Here is a 20,165-nt window from a genome sequence, read left to right as displayed (position 1 = left end):
ACGCAGTATTTCCGTATCGCGCTTGCGCACTGGCTACGTGCCGCTTCACTGCGCATGTCTGCAGGCCGGACTACCGGCCTGGTTCGCCTCAGCGGGTTCCTGAGTCTTCGGCGCATGCGTCTTCCCTCAACCTAGACAGGGTCAACAAATCAAGCGCGTGCAGTCGCGCTAGGCCCCCGTCTAGGTGACCTTTGCATTTCCTGTTTGGAAATGTTATTTTTAGGGAATCCTAGCGGGGCATCCCAGGCAGGAATCTGAGTCCTCCCAGCGACTCAGCCAGACTGATGGTAGCACAACCACAGTCAGTGACATTTAATATCAGGCAGGTGAGAAGTCACCCTGTTGCTGGGTAGGTCCCCTGCAACAACAGCTTTATTGACACCCTCAGGGCAAACAGCCCCCCCCATGACCTCCTTCAACAACAGCTTTATTGACACCCTCAGGGCAAACAGTCCCCATGACCTCCTTCAACAACAGCTTTATTGACACCCTCAGGGCAAACAGTCCCCATGACCTCCTTCAACAACAGCTTGATTGACACCCTCAGGGCAAACAGCCCCCCCATAGCCCCCTTCAACAACAGCTTTATTGACACTGCCCCCACATGGGCTCCATCACTCAGTTTTACCGATGCCCCTCAGTGCAAACAGTCATTCCCCTTATCAGGGCAACCTTCAACAATGGCTTTACTCACCTCCTTAAAAAGGTCACCTACTGCTTTATTCTGTTTCTTTTTATTTAGAGGCTCATACTAGTGCCTGTCACCCCAACCTTTGAACACCTCCCTCGTGAGATTGGAGACTGGCAGACGTGATAACAGCAAGGGGGCTGCAGAGGCATAGACATTATCACTGCTCTCCCCTGGGGAAGGAGGAGAGGGAGATGCTCCTTATTTGGGGGCGGGGGGTCATGAAACCACCCTCCTGCCCCACCGTTGTCCTATCTTTTCACATTGAGACAGTGGTCACTACAGAAGGCCTAGGTTTAGCTGCTGCTTTTAGTTACCCAACTCATGGTTTTATCATCACATGTGTCAGGGACATCAATGTTCCCTGTAAGCTGTGTGCTTGGGCGGTCACCCAGGAGAGATTCAAATGCCTCCCAGCTCATTAGCAAAGCACTCACAGCTGGCATAATGTGTTTTTGCTGGTGGAATACATCCACACCTGCCTTGGTGTACAGAACAAAATGTATGCACAGGGGTGCAAAAAAAAATAGAGGGAACCTTCCTTGGTCAGGGTATTTTTGTGGTTTTGCGTAAACCCCTGGCTCCCAAAGTCATGATGCTGTCGGCTTTCATTTAAAAACAAAAATAATCACGCATCTGACGAAGTGGGTCTTTGCCCACAAAAGCTTATGCTCCAACACTTCAGTTAGTCTATAAGGTGCCACAGGACTCCTCGCCATTTTTGCAAAAATAATCTTCTAGCCCTCACAGAGGAAAGGTGAACCTTCAGGCTCAAAACCCAAAAGGCAAATTTAAAAAAAATCAGTTTCATTTGGGTTCTGGACATCCAACACTCGGGTCATCTGAAGAACTGGGCTGTGCCCACGGAAGCTCATGCTACCATCTACATGTTTTGTTAGTCTTTAAAGTGCATCCAGACTATTTGTTGTCTTTTAAGTTTATCCTGTGCAGAATAACTCGGCTACCCCCTGAAGCTAAAAAAAATCAACTACTCTCCTCCTTCAAAAAGTATTATTTTTTACAATCACATAATTTTTTAGGCCAATCTCATAACATGGGAGGGGGCTTTGAAAGGTCTGAGCCAGGGTTCCTGAACTCTTGCAGTTTGCAACAGGAATGCTACAAAGTAGCACATAACGTGTCATGTGACAGGGTCAAGCTTCAACAAGAGCTTTATTAACACAACCACGTGGGACTGAGCAGAGAGGATGGTGCAGCCCTCAGGACACAGAGCTAGAGCCAGCCACTGCTCTAGAAGGGCTTGTGTTCCCCCTCCGAAATGCTGCTGCTGGCTCCAGGCTCCTGGAGCTCAGGGCTGGAAGTAAAGCTGTCCCCACTGAGCAGGTAGGAAATGGGATGGCAGCCATTGGTCTTGCTGCAGGAGGAGGGAGGATGCTAATGGAGCAGAGAGGAAGGAGAGAGCTTAGCCAGGAAATTGGGTGTATTTCTGCTCTCAGTGAAGTGTCATCGTGACAAAGGCTGGAGTAGGGAGGTGTGGTTTTTTATTTACACATCCAGCACCCAGACAAATCAGGCAGCATTTTGAATCCTGTTTTGTTCTCTCCCCTTCCCCCAACGCACCGAGAGAGAGGCCAGCCCTTCTCTGGAAGGGGCTGGCAAACTTTTTTGCTTTGAGGTTTTGTGTGTCTAATTGCTGGAGGGAGGGAAGGGAAAACATCAGAAGGAGCGCCGGGGGTACTGCAAAACTCAGATCTCCTTCCAGGGGGGTGGAGGGTTTTTTGTAAGGGGCGGGGATGGCAGCATGAATGAGGTATCCTGTTCTGGGACCCTCAGCATCAAAAAGGCAATGTTCACACGGCTGCGGCAAGGATCAATCATGCAAGGTTTAATGCAGGCAGGACAGATGGAAGTGCTGTGCTTAATGACATGTTTTCTGCATGTGACCCTTGCAAGTTGCATTCACTTTGCAGTCTTTCAATTGTGGCCACTCTAGAACTGTTGCACTTCCATCTCTCTCTGCCACTGTCTTTTTTTTTTTAACTTGGGAGTGCTTATCACTTAACCATGCATGCTTCCCTTTCCATGTACTAGTCATGCATTTTATCCTGCTGTCAAACAACTTCCTCTTGCTAAACTAGCCCCTGCTTCTGGCCTCTCTCCACTCCTACACACCTTTCCTGAAATGAGCAGCATTTCACCATAATTCCTATCACAGAATCTCTTCTTGCTCATAAATAACCCTTTTTTATTTTCCCACCTTTGCAGATAGAAAGATGGCAGGTGTCCCACCAGGAATGGAACTGTGCCCCTATTGTGGGAAGCCATTTAAACGACTGAAATCCCATTTACCACACTGTAAGATGGCAGGAGACAGAAACACTGCTTTTGACTCAGGCAAGGTGCTATATCCTGACTTGGAAGCATCTTATGCCAAGCCAGTTAGACCTCTGGCCCCCGAGAAAAAAAGGGGGCAAAGCAAAGAGAAGATGATAGGCATAGACAATGGCTCAGAAAGAGAAAGTAAGAAAAAACCCCTTGACACAACAGGGAACAAAGCAGAAAGCAAATTAAATCCCTTGCAAAGAGGGAGTTTTGCTGGCTCAGAAATAGCCAGCAGTTTGCCTGCAGAAAAGCCAGGTAAAAATACAAAGCGGCAAATTAAACTGGCTTCTGAAAAGACCCACCGAGAGGAAGGAATGAGCCTAGTTCAAGAAGAGGCCAGTACGCACACAAAAGCATCAGAGGATAGAACTTCGGAAGCAAAGCATGCGAAGAAGTTACCCAAAACCCAAAAAAGCAGAAGTAAAAATACTTCTGGTGCTGAGAATTTGGCACCTGGTGGCATTCTAGAGCCTCCATCAAATCAGGATGAAAAATCTGCCTTGAAGTTCCCTAGCGACCCAATAAGATCTTCTGCAAAACAGAAACAAAGAAAGGTAGGGTCTCCAACACGGGAGGTGGCGGGTCCTTTGGATTTACCCACTAGTGAGCTTGAAAGTATTCCTAGGGCAGCTATTGAGGGAGCTAAAGTAGTTATTAAGAATCATCGTGTCAAAGTGCTAAGAGGTAGGACTGAATCCAAAATTCAGGGCTCTCTGGCAGACAGTGCTACCACAGGTAATTCTACGACCCAGAGATGTTATATGGAAGTACTAGCCCCAGACAGCTCTGAAAGCCATGCTGCGATAGTCCAGCCTGACCATTGGAAGAACGAGAACGTTATAGGGGCCGTGAACACAAATGGTTTTCATTTGGAGCTTGCAGAAAATAATACGTTGAGTGCAGAGCGCGAAAAAGGGGATAGTTTAACAGCAACTGAAATGCACACACGCACTGATAACAGGGAGGCCGACTGCCTCACCCCGCTGGACAGAGTGGATAAAACCGAGACAGAAGAGAAGCAGTTTTACTTAAATGGGGACGTGGATTCTAAGGCCGCTTTCTCGGCTTCCCTCATCGAGAGGCGCCATTCAGCAAGAGAGACTCTTAGTAGAGCCAGCGAAGGCATAGCCAGCCACTACCTAACCTGTGTGCAACAGCTTCAGAAGGCTGAAAAGCAGATTGGTTTCCTTTCTGAGCCTGCCCTGATTGCAGGGAGAAGAAACAGCGAGCTGGCTTTGAAACACCACTTGGTCCACACCTCCGAAAACCAGCCGACTTGTCTGTTCCAGTCTTCTGGCAGAGATATACAGGCAAGATCCATTGGGCTGGAGTGGTTTCCAGAACTGTATCCTAATTATCAGAGGCTGAGCATGCTTCCAGGGAGACCTGTTCAAGGGGACACGGAAATCAAGATGAAGAAGATAGAGCCTGGTTTCTTGGAAGGACTGCAAGGTAAAAGGAGGCTTTCAGTCACTACTTTTGAGATGTTCTGCCTAGCAATCACAGATGGGCTACATCCATTATATAATATCAGGGAGGGGGTCCCTTCCAGTTCTAGTCTTCTATGATAAGGGGCAAAGCTATCATAGAACACTAGAACTGGAAGGGACCTCGAGAGGTCATCAGATCCTGTCCCTTGCCCTCACGGCAGGACCAAGCACCGTCTAGGTCAGCCCTGACAGGTGTCTGTCTAACCTGCTCTTAAATATCTCCAGTGATGGAGATTCCACAACCTCCCTAGGCAATTTATTCCAGTGCTTAGCCACCCTGACAGGCATTTTTTCCTAATGTCCAAACTAAACCTTCCTTGCCACAATTTAAGCTCATTACTTCTTGGCCCATCATCAAAGGCCAAGGAGGACAATGTTTCTCTCTCCTCCTCGTTACACCCTTTTAGATACTTGGGACATAATAGCAGCTTGCAAGTATCTAAAAGGGTGTAACGAGGAGGAGAGAGGGGACATGATAGCAGCTTTCCTCTCTCCTCCTTGTTACACCCTTTTAGATACTTGAAAGCTGCTATCATGTCCTCTCTGTTTCCTTTTTTCTAAACTAAACAAACCCAATTCTTTCAGCCTTCCCTCATAGGTCGTTTCCTAGACCTTTAACCATTTTTGTTGCTCTTCTCTGGACCTTCTCCAGTTTCTCCGCATCTTTCTTGAAATGTGTTGCCTAGAACTGGATGCAGTACTCCAGTTGAGGCTTAACGAGTGCAGAGCAGAGCGGAAGAATGACTTCCTGCTCTTGCTCACAACACTCCTGTTAACAAGTGATTAATTGAGTGATTAATTGAGTAAATAAGCCCTCATTTACGAGCTGTCACATGGAACCTTAATTTGTATTCACGAGGATTAGCATGGCTTTCCCTAGAAAAGCAAGCATGCTTCCCTCAACGTAGGCCTTGTTTTTTCTAGATAAGACGCACCTCTTCATGCGGCCTATGATCTCTCCAGTCCAGGGGGAAGGGTGGTATGTTTTTCCGCCTCGAAAGAAGCAGGGAAAATCCCACTGTTGGAATCATTTTGAACTCTGCTGCATGCAGGGAGTGCAGCTTGCAGACTGGGAGGGAAGGGAGACAACATAACCCAGCCCTGTTGTCCCACCTCTGACTTTTGTTTCATAGTTCCCCTTGCAGAAAGGCGTCTGATGGATGTGAAACTCAAGGAGCTGCCTGGCTGGCTGGCAGCTTGTGACTTCTCTCCAAAGGGACTGGTCAGAGCAGTGCGGAAAGGTGAGCCTGGATCGTTTGCTTCCTTTCTGTACGTTGACTTGTCTGAAACCTAGTCTAAAAAAAATTAGATTGGCCCTCCTTGATCTGGCACCCTCGGGACCTGACTGGTCCCAAAGGAGGGAGTTTGCCAGACCAGGGGAGGTCAGTTCCAGTCCCTCTGCTGACGGTCTCCTGGGATCCATCAGCAGACCCAGCCAGGCTTCCTGGCCCTGGGACACCAGGCCCCCTGCTAAGCTTCACTGCCTCAGGGCTGCCGGGCTCCGCTGCTTTCGGGCCACCGCTGCTGGGCTTCTGACTCCCTGGACAGCTCCGGATGCTGGGCTCCATGCTGCCAGCCTCCCAGAGCTCTCCGGTCCAGAGTGTCTGTTGTCCAGCAACAGCCGCGGTCTGGTTGCCAGACCATAGAGGTTCAACCCGTAGCAACAGCACATCGGGGTGGGAGACAAGGCGAGGTAGGTGGCATCAGTTATCTTCATGGAAACGGAAGTGGCTTGACTCATCCAACCATTCAGCTTCTAAAATTAGTCTGTCAGCCCCAGCTGGAGACGAATAACCAAGCTGGCCTGCATTTCGGTTTCCCCAGCCTGGAGCTGTTACTACAACAAATACATCGACGTAAAGAAGGGCGGAGCTGCTGGGATCTCCATGCTGGTGGCTGGATATTGCATCCTGAGCTATGGCTGGAGATATGAGCATCTGAGTAAGGTTTTCTTTTTGATGTTTTGTCTCTTCCAAGCCGGTCCTTTTATATTAGAGCGGGGCAAATCTCTGTTAGCCAAGTGATTTCAGGGTTATCATAGAACACTAGGGCCAGAAGGGACCTCGAGAGGGCATCAAGTCCAGTCCCCGGCCCTCACGGCAGAACCGAACACCATCTAGGCCAGCCCTGACAGGTGTCTGTCTAACCTGCTCTTAAATATCCCCAGTGATGCAGATTTCACAATCTCCCTCAGCAATTTATTCCAGTGTTTAACCACCAGGTGGTGCACATCCACACATGCCTCAGTGCACATAACATTTATTCTGCACATGGATGGAAAAAAAGAGGGAACATTGAATACTAGGGCTGTCGATAATCACAGTTATCTAAAAATAAAGCATGCTTAAAAGACTGAATGATGGTAAATCAGTTTTAAACCCATGGTCAAAAAAATGAATATTAATTGGAATTTATTAAATATTTTGGATGTTTTTCTACATTTGCAAACATATCGATTTCAATTACAAACACAGAATGCCAAGTATGCAGTGCTCGCTTTATATTTTTATTACAGATATTTGCTCTGTAAAAATGGTAAGAGAAATAGTATTTCTCAGTTCACTTCAAACAAATGGCACGATAGTAGATGTACATCGTAAAAGTGCAATTTACAAATATAGATGTTTGGGGTACCTAACTAGAGCCCTGCAAATCCGCAGATATTCACTTTATATCTGCAGGTATCCACATTCACGGATAGGAATGCGGATATTCGCGGCTCATTTTTGTGGATACATGTATACATTTTGTATCTAGCATCTTGCACATTTGTGGATAGCTGCAGGTATCCACATGCATGAATTTTAACATCCCTAATCCACATACACAAATCCATGTAAACGCGTAACCGCTGAATTCAGTGGTTACATAGTTACACGTGGTGGGAGGGGGGAGCTGGTGCTCACGGCAAGCCAGCTTTTAAGCCTGCCTTTCTGTGCTGCCTTTCTGTGCGCAAGAGGGCTTTTGCCCGAACGGGAGCAGCATAGCATTTCCACAAGAAGCACTGATTTCAGACAGTAGGAAGTCAGTGTTCTTGCGGAAATTCAAGCGGCCAGTGTAGACAGCTGGCAAGTTTTTCTGCAAAAGTAGCTGCTTTTGTGGAAAAACTTGCCAGTCGAGACGCAGCCATGCTGCTGTGTATTTATGCTGGGGAAAGCACAATCAAAGCGGTGTGCCTTGCACTCTGTGTGAGTACGTACATGGAAGCATCTAGCCAGTTGTGCTCGCAATACTCTTATTTCTGCTAGCTGGGTGTAATTAGGATGCATTTCCCCTGGGTTCTCTTCCTTTCCTGCTTGAACTATCATTCTTCCGCTGCCTGGCATTTACAGGACAGCTGAGTTAACCTGCAGGAGACAATTACAGTGAACCCAACAAATCAGTGAAATCGCACTCAGGCTTAGACATTGATGGCCACTGGAAAGTCCCGGCTGAGCTTAAATGCTACCAGAGAAACGTTCACATTGTATTTCTTTTTCTGTAAAGAACAGGATCGCTGGCGCAGACATCACTAAGGAAGGCACAAGGGCATTTGAGGATCAGAGACAGAAAATACACGACCGCCGGGTGAGACTCCGGCACGGCGCGTACGACCCACTTTCCGGCAGATCGCACAGCTTTGGAGGCCAGCGCTCTCCTCTGTTTTAATCAGCTCCGTTAATTTATTGCCAAAGGGAATGTTTTCTATTTACTCTCCCATACCGTGTAGTGTTAGCCAGAGGGGCACGTTCTGCAGAGACTGACAGTTTTCTGAGAGCACTAGCAGGAAATCTGAGCTGATGTTTAGTACCCACAGAGCCAGACCTGGATTATAGGGCAGAAACTGGAAGATCAAAACCTGAGAGCTCCTGCTTTTAGCTCATATAGCACCTGAATCTGGTGCCAGATGTTCTAGACCCCTGAGAACTTGCAGGGGAGGGGGCAGGGACTACAGGCGCCTGCTCCCCCCATGTTTTAGTTTCAAAGGTGAATGGCAGGTTCCAGTGTGAATACTGGGCAGAGGACCCCAGCCAATAAGACGGGGGTGGGCAAAATTTTTGCAATGGCCCTGGGCTGCCCCGGAAGGGGCAGAGCCTCAGGTGGAAGGGGCGGGGCCAGGACACTTCCCGTGCTTCCCCACCCACGACCTTGATTGGTCTGTGGGTGTGGGAGCACATGAAGTCTTTGCCCCCACTGCCTCCCCCAAGAAAACCGCCAGCTGTTCTGAAGAGCTGGCAGCTCCCTCTAGGCGCCCACACCCCTGGTGGTGGGAGGAGACTTTGCCTACTCCCTCCCCCCAGGCCTGGACTGACCCGGGGGCTGGGAGGGAAGGATCCCATGAAGTCTGCCTCCACCCTGCAAGGGAACCTCGTGCTTAGTCACCCACCAGCTGAGCAGCAACTGGAGGTTGACTCTTAAGTGCTGAGCCTCTTGCAGGGCTCCCTGCCCTCCGGCACATGGTACTTAGAGTCAACCACCAGGGTTGGCCAAGCACGTCCTGATTGGCCTGGGGCAAGGGAGTGGCAGGTTGGGCCTGCAAAGGCCCTTTTGCCTATCCCAGCAATAAGAGGAAGAGGAGGAGTTTGGAAGGACCATCTGCCCAGCCCCCCAGCTCGGTTGTAAAAGTGGGATGGCACCAGGGACCTATGACAGACGCTCAGCGGGGGAAGCATGACAACCCCTGGTCCCAATCCGCGTCCTGCACCCGTGCTAAGCAAGACATGCTGTTTGGCCCAGCTCTGCACGACAGTCTGAGCCCAGACGCCACACTCTGCAAAGCCTGGCTCGTTTAAGGACAGGGCTGTGAGCCAGTCAAGCGCTGCAGGAACCACGTCAGATCTGATCTGGAGAGCTCCAAGCTGACAGTTTGACAGCGCAGCAGTCGGGGTAAGACAGACCCCTTCTCCGCCACACAGCCACCACGACGCACGAGGGCAGCCACCCAGCCCGGTCTCTCCCTTGTAAGCAACACGCGGCCTGTCAGAAGCTGTTGCCGTAATGACGTGTAAAGAGGCACTAAAGCAAAGCAGGAATGACATTAACTCAGCAGCATCCTATTATCGGCACAGGACAAGCCGTACTATTCAGACGGTCCTCTGGGTAGAACATGACCCTTCTAGCAGAACAAACAAGAGTCAGTGATTAAAATAGTGTTGATTCTAACCCTGCCTCTAGCCAGCTAGGATTCTATTTCCTCTCTCCAGGACAGCGTAATGCAATCAAAAGGGGACCCAGAACTGTTGGCCAAAAGCTTTATTACAAATACATTACAGTAGCATTAAAAAACAACACTCCGGCTGCCGAACAAGAGTAAAACCACATTTTACCAAGACTTCTCTCTCCCTTGCAATAAATCTGGTGTTTTCTTAACTCCGATTTTGTACGAGGCGCGCTGTTACAAGGCAATATCGTCCCGCCTTCCACTGGAGCCTTAGCACCCCTCTTGAGGGCGTGTTAACCCCATTGTACAGTAGGAGAAGTAGAGGCACACAGCTATTAAGTGACTTGCCCAAGTTCACGCATCAAGGTGGCGGTTAGTGATGAAACCCAGTTCTGGTCCCCGTCCTGTCGTCTAACCACTCCAGGCTACGGAAAGGTCAGCTTCTTTCTCCATCTCTCAGCAATTGCAGGAGATGTTTTGAGAGAGAGCACCTTGGGTATTGGGAGAGGAAAGAACTTGGATTCGGCCGTAGATTCACAGGATCCTGCTACGGGCTGTGAATTGTAGTCTAGAAGCCAGAGGCTGCCCTTTTCAACTTCGCGCCTACTGAAATACTTCCTGACCCCAGCACACAGCAGGCCCCTGAATAGTAGCCAGAATCCAAGCGGACTGTTCGACCGTGCCTTTCAAAACCACGGTTTAGTGCTGGCATGATTATCAGTGTCTGACACACCAGCCGGGCCTGAGCCCCCTGCCAACACAACAGGGTGGGGTCAGAAAATAAACATCCAGTTACAGTTCCAAAGCAACTGCATTTCTCCCTCCCCTTTCCCCAAGCAAAGAGTGGTAAAAAAACCTGCCTGGAGCAGGATGACTCCGACTGGGCTTTAGAAAGACACCCACTGTCCTGACTGGCCGCCAGTGTATCCCAACACAGCCTCTTCCTTTGGCTCCTCTTCCTGGCGTGCTCGCCAATCATTTCCCCGGCTGGATTCCCAGCCGACTCTTGCGGCATTTGTTGGCATAGTGGCCCTTTTCTCCACACTGCAAGGGAAGCGAATAGCAGAACATCCCCATGGGCAAGGAGATCAACCTAGTACAGCACAGAGCAATTGCCCAGGATGGAGGGTTTAAAACAGGTGGGGAGTCTGGCCCCTGGATTGCCTGGATCCAGTGCCCGGGGCTCAGGGCTCCACCCCCCTAAGGACTGGGGAGCCCACCCTGCCTTTCCAGCCTCCACTGCCTCCCGGCCAACTAATTTTTCTGTGGGTCAGCAGCCCCCGACCCCAAAGAAGATTCCCCACTCCTGGTTTAACACAACACACCGGCTGCATCTCGACTGGCATGATTTTCCGCAAATGCTTTTAACGGAAAAGTTTTTCCGTTAAAAGCATTTGCGGAAAAGAGCATCTAGATTGGCCAATCTAGACGCGGTTTTGCGCAAGAAAGCCCCGATCGCCATTTTCGCCATCGGGGCTTTTTTGCGCAAAATAGCTTTCAGCTGTCTAACACTGGCCCTTTTGCGCAAAAAGCATTCCCAGAAAAGAGTTTGTGCCCGAACGGGAACGACAAAGCATTTGCGCAAGAAGCACTGATTTCGGACAGTAGAACGTCAGTGCTTTTGCGCAAAATCAAGTGGCCAGAGTAGACAGCTGGCAAGTTATTCCGCAAAAGTAACTGCTTTTGCGGAAAAACTTGCCAGTCTAGACACAGCCCCCTTGTCCTGGCATAGGAGACGGAGATATCGGGTTGGTAGGATCTGGCCTGGCTCGTCCGCAGGAATAGTGGCCAGCCAGCTGCGCCACTCTTGTCCCAATTAATCGGTGGTAGGACGGAGCGGCCGTCCCACACGTGGGGTCACCGAGGCACTCGTCGTACCGACCCCATGAACTGACACTCCTGACTAAAGTCCCCCCAGGGTAACTAGCATCCCATCTTTCTGCCTCACCCCCACTGCACTGGAGTCTGTTCTGGTTTTATGGCACCGGCCCACTCCCCTGCCAATCCAGACCCCCACTCCAGTCCTGGGGGCTGCGTGAGAGATCGTGGCAAACCCAGGAAGACAAAGGGCTCAGCAACGGGCAACAACAAGGCAAGGAGCTGCTGCAAGTCAGCAAACCCAAGTGCTTTTTAAGCTGGAGTAGAACCTTGTTCCGTCCCCTTGGGGAACAGCAGCCGGGCAGCGACGGCTTCGAGTCCGTGGGTCCCATAATAGCAGTAGCCTCGGAACAAGACTAGACAAGGCTTGCTCCAAGCACTGGCATCTCTTTTGGAGCCGAGAGCGTGGGGGAAGAATCATTTGTAAAGGGCTCCCCGGCACCAGACACTGACCTTGAAACACGTGACTTGCCCAAGGGGCCGGAGCACGGTGTAGGGGTAACCCCCAGTCTCTTGGGCCTTCTTCATCTGGCATGGGGCAGCCTTCACCCCGGGCTGGTGAGAAAGCGAGGGGACCTCCAAGGCTTGCGGCTCCTGACCTCGCTTGCCAACAGCGGCTGGTGGGGTCAGCCCCTGCAGCACAGGAGAAATCAGCCAGGCTAGCTGTGGTCAGGGCAAGCCTGGCACCTCCTACTGCACAGCTACAGGGCAGGAGCATCCGGGGTTCACAGCCGGCTTTCCGGTCTGCTGGAATCTCACCCCTGGCTGTGAATTGCCACAGATAGCCGCTGGGCCTGAGAAGGACTTTCTAGCTGGGGGCGAGAGTACTCAAAGCCTTGTGCTGCTGCCTATTTCTCGGAAGCGGCACAACTTCAGCAAGGGAGAGGAGAAAGACCCCGCTCCGGAAGATCCCAGCGGTTATGAGGCTCTCCTGTGACGCGGGAAATGTGGTTCAAATCCCAGCACCACATCAGGTGTCGGGGGGCGGGGAGTTGAATCTTGGTCTCCCACATCTTCGCAGAGAACGGTAGCCACCAGGCTAAAGGGTACAAGCAGGCACCTTTTCCCAACCCTTTCCCCGCCCCAGTGGTGGGTAAATCCAGTCCTTGGGCTTCTGCAAACATCCCCAACACGTAAGTAAAAAAGCTTCAGGGGGTAGCTGAGTTAGTCTGTACAGGATAGACTTAAAAAAACAACCTACTTATAGTCTGGTAGCACTTTAAAGACTAACAAAACACATCGGCTGTGTGTACATTGGCACGATCTTGCGCCAAAGTGGCCACTTTCGCACAAAAACATGCTGCCTGTCTACACTGGCAGGGAATTCTTGCGCAAGAACACTGACGTTCTAATGTGTGAAATCAGTGCTTCTTGCGCTAGAACGATGATGCTCCCGCTCAGGAATAAGCCCTCTTGTGCAACTGTTCTTGCGCAAGAGGCCAGTGTAGACAGGCAACGTGAATTTCTTGCGCAAGAAAGCCCGATGGCTAAAATGGCCATCAGAGCTCTCCTGCGCAAGAGAGCATCTACTCTGGCACGGATGCTCTTGCGCAAAGGCACATGCCAGTGTAGACGCTCTCTTGTGCAAATACTTTAACACAAGAACTCTTGCGTTAAAGAGTATTTGCACAAGATCATGCCAATGTAGACGTAGCCATCGATAGTATTAGGAGCTTTCGTGGGCACAACCCGCTTCTTCAGATGACTGGAGTATAGGATGTTCAGAACCGTCTGAAGAAGTGGGCTATGCCCCCGAAAGCTCATGATCCCATCTACGGCTATGTCTACACTCGCGGCTTTCTTGCACGAGAAATATGCAAATGAGGCTACGCGTGGAATATCGCCGTGCCTCATTTGCATACCTAATGAGCCGCCCTTTTTGCAGAAGAGGCTCTTGCGCCAGAAGGAGCTGCCTACACTGCCCCTTCTTGCGCAAGAAAAACCCTCTTGCGCAACGCCGCTATGCCGATTATTTTCAGGAATAACAGCATTGCGCAAGCGGATTTTTTCTTGCGCAAGAAGGGGCAGTGTAGACAGCTCCTTCTGGCGCAAGAGCCTCTTCTGCAAAAAGGGCGGCTCATTAGGTATGCAAATGAGGCACGGCGATATTCCACGCGTAGCCTCATTTGCATATTTCTCGCGCAAGAAAGCCGGGAGCGTAGACATAGCCTACATGTTTTGTTAGTCTAGTTCTACCAGACTTCCTGTTGTTTTTTAATACTTCCGTAAAACTTTGGGTTCAGTTTCCTCATTACTGACGAGTGCTGATTTTGGGGGCGGGGGTCAGTTTTCAGGGATCTTGCTGTGAATTTGTGAACGGTTTTGGATCATCCAAGTCAGGGTTCGGGAGAAGGGTGGAGGGGAGGGAGAAGCCAGTCGCTGAAGAGTGTCCAGCCCTCACCTCAGGAGACGCCCACATGGGCGCCTTTCCAGGCCTGCCCTGGGAGAGATCCGAGTTACACAGCGTCACGTCGGCCTTGGGGCTGTCGGAGGGGCAGAAGGAAAAGACAGTCAGTGATACCAAGCAGGGGATTTGACAGGCCAAGCAAACCTCTGTCACAAGCAGCCTTGTCCGGCCGGCCCAGGCAGTGTCATGCAAACCCAAGTGCGAGACCCAAATGGGGGAGGGGAGGCAGGAGGGCAGAGTGGGAAGCCAGGGAATTCCCAGGCTCGGAATTCCGGGAAGCTGGTAGCCACATGCAGTCACCTGCCCTGCCCAGCAGATGGCGCCACGGGCACAGAACAGAACTGGTGAGGCTGCGTGGAAGGGATTAACTCAGGTTTAAGATCCAGCTGGTCTGCAGACAGAGGTGCTCCTCCATCTCCCCGAGGCAACTGCCCACTCTCTGGGCTTTCGTAGAGGCAGTCTCCATGGTACCCCTCCCCCCAGGCCTTGCCAAAGTCCCTCCTATCCCCTCCCAGATACATACTGCATGAATTTGCACTTGGGTCCTTCCGGGCAGAAGCCGGCTAAGTAGTTGACACACATCACTCTCCTGGTGTGTTTGTATTTGCACAGCGGACCTGCCACAGACGCACAGCCAGAGAGGGAGAGAGGTCAGTCAGCACGGAAAGGGGGCAGGGCCGCCACTGGGGCTGGGTCAGCGATGGGTCTCTTCCTGGGACCAGAGAACGGAGCCCCCCCCCCCTTTGTGAAGAGTTTGTGGCCTCATTTCTTCCTTTACAGTCTAACTCCCTGCCCCCCACTGCGTGCTCAGTGCCCAGAATTCCAGCCAGCTGCTTAGACACAGACCATATCCAATGGCCATGCATTTTGGGGGTCATGAGGGCCAGATTACACACGTACCCTTTTCCATTTCTACCTCCTGTTGGTTGCCAATTTTTTAATTAGCTTCATGAACAATCACGTGTTGCAGAATAATGCAAGGGACTCTATAGAGAACAAAGTGTTTATCACTGGAAGATCTCAAAGCACTTGAAGGGCCTTCAATATGCCCAGAGTGCTGCCAGGCAAGTATCGGGCCCATTTTACAGATGGGCAAACTGCGGTATGAAGAAAAAAAAAAGGCTATGCCACACCTCAGTAACTGAGCCAGGAATAGAACCCAGGCATCCCGCCCCTTGGTCTCCTGGCTCCCATCCTTAGGCCCCACTCCCATTCCCGTAGTTACCAAGCACAAAGCATTCACCCTGTTTGCAGAACCCTCTGTTGTACCAGGGACAGTCCTTAATTCTGGAGGCTGGGTCAATGTGCAGGAAGGGGCACTCTCTGTTGCTGCACTCGCCTGGGACAGGATATTTATGGAGAAGAAAGAATTGTAGTGCCACATATTTGAAGTCCTGTTGCTGCCTGCCTCTCAAGATGACAGCCAGCAAAGATCCCTCCTTCCCCCCCCCCCCCACCCTGTAAAGAACCATATGAACAGCAGTTTAGAGAGCACCAAAATTCGAGAGGCAGCCACCTCTGGGCTGGAGCGCAGCCCCCAGCGAGCAGAGACCATGCTGCAGAATAAGGAGAGAAGAGAACGTTTTGGGCCACAGGCACCAGGTTGAACCTCAGCTCTTCAGGAAACAGGCATGTGTTCCCACTAAAGCAAACAGGGCTTTGGCCCGTAACGTCCTAAGCCAGATACACCCCCTTTCCCGCCCCCAGCAAAAGCACGAAAGGTCAAGTCAGCACAGAATCAAACCTGAGCAGTGTTCCCTGAAAGCTGAGTGCTTGGGTGGCCGCCCAGGAGAGCGCTGGCCAGCTGACTAGCAAAGCATGGCCAGCATGTGTTTTGACAGGTGGTGCACATCTGCTCATGCATTGGTGCACGTAACAAAATTTATTCTGCACGGAGATGGCAAAAGTTAGCAAGAACACTGCTTGGGATGATCTGGGGGAGTTCAAGTGCTCCTGACCGGATACTTACAATGCCCCCTTCCTTCTGGGGGTTTCCTTTAGCCCCCCAGCTTGGCAATCACTCACACGGTACCAGAAGGTTAAACACACCTGAGCACCTGCCTCCAGCCTCTGCCCCCAACCCAACGAAGAGCTCTGGGTTTGCATGACCCCACCACATCTCAGCTGCTGGCCCTGCCAGACACGGATGGGGCTCTCCAGAGCTCACACCCTGAACAAGAACAGGGTGGTAGAGGGGCCGCCTCCCATGTGGGCACATGGACCTCAGGGTCCGGGGAGCAGCCGTTAGCATGAAAGGCCTGGCTGAGCAACGCACCTCGACAAGGGACCGGCTCTGCTGCGCTTGGGGGCAGCCGGCACGGTCGGCAGGGAATTCCCATCTTCCCTGGTGCAACGGGAACCCGCTGCCAGGTCCGGATTTATAAGGGTGCCGATGGCCCCGGGCCAACACTCAGCCTGTGCCCCTCCCCACCTGCATGCCCCCTGAACTCCTGTGCCCAATCGGCCCTGCCCCCTGCTTGCTTCTCTGCCCCTTCCCCAGCCCCATGCCTCTGTCCCCTCCCCCGCCCGCATCTCCCTTCCCTCTGCCCCTTCCCCACTTCACATTCCTCTCCCCCTCCTCCTGGCCCCCTTTCCCCTGTCTGCAGCTTGCTCCTCTCTGCCTGACCCCTTCCCCAATGAGAGCAGCAGGCAGGGTCCGGTGGGGGTGGGGGGCAAGCAGAGGCAAGGCCACGGCTGGGGCCCACGCAAGGTGACTCTGGCCCTGTGGCTGCACAAAGCGTGGCCAAGGGGGCCGGCCGGCCGAGACGGTCCAGAGGCCGGTTCTCCTCACACGGAGCCGACGGTGCTGGCCCAGCTATCTCAAACCTACGCCGCCTTTGGGCACAGACCCGCCCGGGTCAGAACTCAGTAGGGTCAGGCAGGACCTGAACGTGCCTTCACTTTCGCACGGGACAGGCCCCGTTCCCCACCCGTCCCGGCAGAGCGAGGCCCGGACAGGCCAAGAACCGGCTCCGACGGGGTCCGGAGCCTGCGCACGCCCCCCGCAAGCCCCACGGGAGCTGCCCCCGCTCAACGAACCGCGCCACGAAGCCGCCAGGCCCCGGCACCTACCAAACTTGGAGTAGAAATAGCACTCGGGCATCTTGGTGACATCGTACTCATGCAAGAATTCGCACTGGTCCCCCCTCTTGCACAGTCCACGCAGCCAGTGCTTGCACACCACCGTCTGCTCCCCGCTGCTGTGCCGGAAGGGGCACATCAGGCCTGGACACGGAGCAGAGACGCCTTCGTCCCTCCTTTTTCCACAGGAGCCCACTCCCCCCCCGCCTGCCGAGAGATGCCGGCTCCTGCTCCCACCCCTGCCCGGGGTGCTCCTGAACCGCAGCTATGAGGCAAGGGGAGGCATTGCCTTTCCAAACTGCCCCGCCCACACTCCACCCCCTTTAGCCTGGCTCCCAGCCTGCCCCTGGGCTTCTGCCATGCTGGGGTTGCCGCCACTGGGGCAGGGCGCTCTGTCTGGGGCCAGGCCAGGAGACTGAGGATACCTGGCCTCCCACATGCCACCTACCCTCCATGAGCCATGGGGCCAGGGAGGCTCATGCAGGGGGCTGGGAAACTGCCTCTGTGGTGGGGGTCTTGCCCGGAGGGGGGGTGGCACATGGAGGTGTCCCCGGTGGTGGGGAAGGGTTTTGCACAGGCTCTTGGGGGCACGGAGCCATTCGATGGGGGCAGACTGGGGACGGAGTGCAGACAGGGCTGTGCCTGGCAGTTTGGGCAGGCAAGGGTACGGGAGGGGGTTGGCTCCCAGGGGAAGCAGGGCATCAGGCGGGAGGGGCTCAGGGCTGGGGGATTTGCCCCCCCCCCCACTGCTAGGTTTGCCTGCCACCCATGTGAGGCCACCATGAGGAGTCTCCCCCCCCCCCACACACACCCCCTCTCCAGCACCCCCGCAGCCGGGGCTGCCATAGGCACAGCCGACAGCGTGGGGACCCCCTTCTTAGCAGGGTCTCGCACGGCACCGGGAAGGAGACGCTCCCGCGCCCGGGACCTCGGGGGGTGGAGCCCCAGGCCCCGGTGGGAGCGGCCCCAGGAAGCGCACTCGGCTGAGCTGGGGTCTCGGATGCTAAGGGCTCCCTGCCGAGGTACTTCCAGACCACCCCCTCGGCACGGTACCCGGGCGCCGGCGGGAGGCCAGGGCAGGGCACTAGCCCCATGGAAGGGGACAGGCGGAGACAGAAACAGACCAAGGCCTCGGTCCCCAGGCCAGCCGCCCGCTCCTCCTCCCTGGGACGCATGTGGAGCAGGGCTGGGGAACCTTTTTTGGGTCGGGCTGCAAAAAAATAAGAAGCAACCCCCTCTCTTCTCCTCCCCCGCCCCCCCATTCCCCTTGCACACCAGAGCCTAGGGGAGCCGGGGCTGGTAGATTTTGTGGCATTCCCCCACCCACACACACACACACTGTGGGGTGGGGCCAAAAATGAGGCATTTAGTGTGAGGGAGGGGGCTGCTGAGAATCAGGCTTGGGAGCGAGGTCGGTGGGAGGGAGGGTGCAGAAGCAGAGTGGGGGTGTTGGGTCTGGATGGTAAGGAGGGTGCAGGAGCGGAGTGGGGGGGCAGGGCCCGGATAGGAGGGGGCCACAGGGCCGGAGCACCAGCTTCCCAAAGCCGGAAGGGCCAGATCTAGGCAAACCGGTCCCTGGGCCGTAGGATTCCCCACCCCTGCTATAGAGGGACCATGCTCAGCCGCCGGCCCTGGGCCCGAGGGTCCCCAGTAGGTCAGGGAGTGGTGCTGCCAGCCTCCAAGCAGCCCGCTTGCTCCGGCGCCCGTTCGTGCCAGCTGGGACGCTGGATCCCAAGTGGGTGGCAGACCCCACAGGCTGGTCCCGGAATCTGCCTGGGGGCCTGGAGACGAAAGGCTCCCCGCCAGGCTCCCAGCCCCTAAAATGCCAGCGTCCCTGCGCCACCTCCCCCCCCAACTCACCCTTTGCACACAGCCCTCGGAGGAAGAACTCGCACACGGACGCCCCCGACTCTGGGGGGAGAGGCAGTTAGCGGGGGGCGGGGGCGGGTCCCCCACCCGTAAGCCCCTGCAGGACGCCCCACTCCCACCCCACTTGTCGCTCTGCAGAGGCGGGACCCCGGGGCTGGGCCAACCCCCCAGCTAGGAAGGGGAACGCCTCCCCCTCCACCCACCAGTCTATCCCCATGCAGCACCCTCGTGTCACTCTGGGGGCAAGCCCCTCACCGTGGCACCTGGGCGCCGGCATCGCCACCTGCAGAGAGGCTGGGGTCAGGGGGCCCCTCTCTGTGCTCACCACACCCCATCCAGCTCTACCCCAGCGCTGCCAGTGCCAGATCCCACCCCGAGCCCCCTGCCAGCCCCCGGCTGGGTAAACCTTACCCGGCCGCTCTGCATGGCCCGCCGGAGCCCTCTCCGGGCCGGTGGCTGCAGAGAGACACCCCAGGGAGCTGGGAGTGTGAACTCAGAGCTGGGGCAAGACCTGGGGGTCAGGCCAGGGCCCCTCAGCTTGGAAGCCGCAGGTCCCCCACTTACTGTCCATGCCTGGGAACGGCAGGAGCAGGGCCCCTCGCTGGAGGGCCACATCCCGCTCCAAGTCAAACACCAGCTTCTCCAGGCCAGCGATGAGCTCCTGCATCTCTGCCCCGCCACCGGGGGGCGCCCCCCACCGAGCCCCAGGCCCAGGGAGCCAAGCCAGCCTGCACAGGCCCAGCTGAGGAAGGGGAGTGAAGAAGGGGCCAACTGCAAATCCCCTCTCTCCAATCTGCCCTTCCCCGGATGCTGCAAGCTCCCTGCTGCCTCCCTTCCCTCCTGAGCCCCCAGCTGCTCCCAGACGAGCCCCCACCCAGCTCAGAGCCCCCCAGGAATCTGCACCCCCCCTGCTCTGGCAGCAACCCAGGGAAGCGAGCAAGGAGGCTGCAATGTGGAGGGAACAGCTCCCAGCATCTGCTCTCAATTTGCAGCTGTGATTGAGTGGGGCTGGGCCCCAGCTGTAAGGAAATCAGGGCTGGGCCCCAAGCAGGCCGGCCAGGTTAACCCCTCGCTCCCCGTGGCCCTCCGCACAGACCTGGGCGTTTACTGCCAGCTGGCCAGCACCTCCCCCCGAACCCCAGGCTCCCTCCGAGTGCTTTCCCTTAACCCTTTCACTGCACAAAGCTTTGCTGGGGGGCAACTCCATCACCGTGGGGGGCGGGGCGCTCCGGGGGCTGTTTCTCTGGGGAGCCACCTGGGTCCAGTTCC

General features: G+C 54.3%; 2 protein-coding genes across 6 annotated transcripts; one reads left to right on the top strand and one right to left on the bottom strand.

The window, feature by feature from the left end:
- Positions 1-1,853: 1,853 nt before the first annotated feature.
- Positions 1,854-9,832, top strand: MTNAP1 (mitochondrial nucleoid associated protein 1). Of its 3 annotated transcripts, none has more exons than XM_006119068.5 (5): positions 1,854-2,032; positions 2,915-4,483; positions 5,655-5,762; positions 6,346-6,462; positions 8,013-9,832. In XM_006119068.5, exons 2-5 carry the CDS (start codon positions 2,923-2,925, stop codon positions 8,090-8,092), a joined length of 1,866 nt encoding a protein of 621 aa, XP_006119130.3. In that variant the 5' UTR covers positions 1,854-2,032; positions 2,915-2,922; the 3' UTR covers positions 8,093-9,832. The 3 variants fall into 3 exon arrangements, with proteins under 3 accessions (XP_006119130.3, XP_006119131.3, XP_006119132.3); XM_006119069.5 differs by having other exon boundaries at positions 8,008-9,832; XM_006119070.5 differs by lacking the exon at positions 6,346-6,462 and having other exon boundaries at positions 8,008-9,832.
- A 186-nt stretch (positions 9,833-10,018) lies between these two features.
- CPSF4L (cleavage and polyadenylation specific factor 4 like) lies at positions 10,019-19,841 on the bottom strand. 3 transcript variants are annotated; one of them, XM_075904023.2, is made up of 8 exons: positions 19,461-19,814; positions 18,888-18,938; positions 17,019-17,171; positions 15,190-15,285; positions 14,470-14,563; positions 13,941-14,022; positions 11,993-12,172; positions 10,019-10,705 (listed from the first exon to the last, which is right to left on the bottom strand). In XM_075904023.2, exons 1-8 carry the CDS (start codon positions 19,561-19,563, stop codon positions 10,637-10,639), a joined length of 828 nt encoding a protein of 275 aa, XP_075760138.1. In that variant the 5' UTR covers positions 19,564-19,814; the 3' UTR covers positions 10,019-10,636. The 3 variants fall into 3 exon arrangements, with proteins under 3 accessions (XP_075760138.1, XP_075760136.1, XP_075760135.1); XM_075904021.2 differs by lacking the exon at positions 15,190-15,285 and having other exon boundaries at positions 19,461-19,841; XM_075904020.2 differs by lacking the exon at positions 18,888-18,938 and having other exon boundaries at positions 19,461-19,836.
- Positions 19,842-20,165: the final 324 nt, after the last annotated feature.

This window comes from Pelodiscus sinensis, chromosome 20 (assembly GCF_052426305.1).
Source record: "Pelodiscus sinensis isolate ZL-2025 chromosome 20, ASM5242630v1, whole genome shotgun sequence".
Taxonomy (NCBI): Eukaryota; Metazoa; Chordata; order Testudines; family Trionychidae; genus Pelodiscus; species Pelodiscus sinensis.
The sequence above is the reverse complement of the archived record's forward strand: the minus strand, read 5'-3'. Positions and strand labels throughout refer to the sequence as shown.

Bases quoted from the DNA above. Each gene is read 5' to 3' on its own strand.
- CPSF4L (XM_075904023.2), bottom strand. From the start codon at position 19,563: ATGCAGGAGCTCATCGCTGGCCTGGAGAAGCTGGTGTTTGACTTGGAG. The intron at 18,939-19,460 runs GTAAGTGGGGGA...CTCTCCCCCCAG, and splicing joins GCCGTTCCCAGGCATGGACA to AGTCGGGGGCGTCCGTGTGC. The intron at 10,706-11,992 runs GTCAGTGTCTGG...CTTCCCTTGCAG, and splicing joins GGCAAGTCACGTGTTTCAAG to TGTGGAGAAAAGGGCCACTA.
- MTNAP1 (XM_006119068.5), top strand. From the start codon at position 2,923: ATGGCAGGTGTCCCACCAGGAATGGAACTGTGCCCCTATTGTGGGAAG. The intron at 5,763-6,345 runs GTGAGCCTGGAT...CGGTTTCCCCAG, and splicing joins GGTCAGAGCAGTGCGGAAAG to CCTGGAGCTGTTACTACAAC. The intron at 6,463-8,012 runs GTAAGGTTTTCT...TGTAAAGAACAG, and splicing joins CTGGAGATATGAGCATCTGA to GATCGCTGGCGCAGACATCA.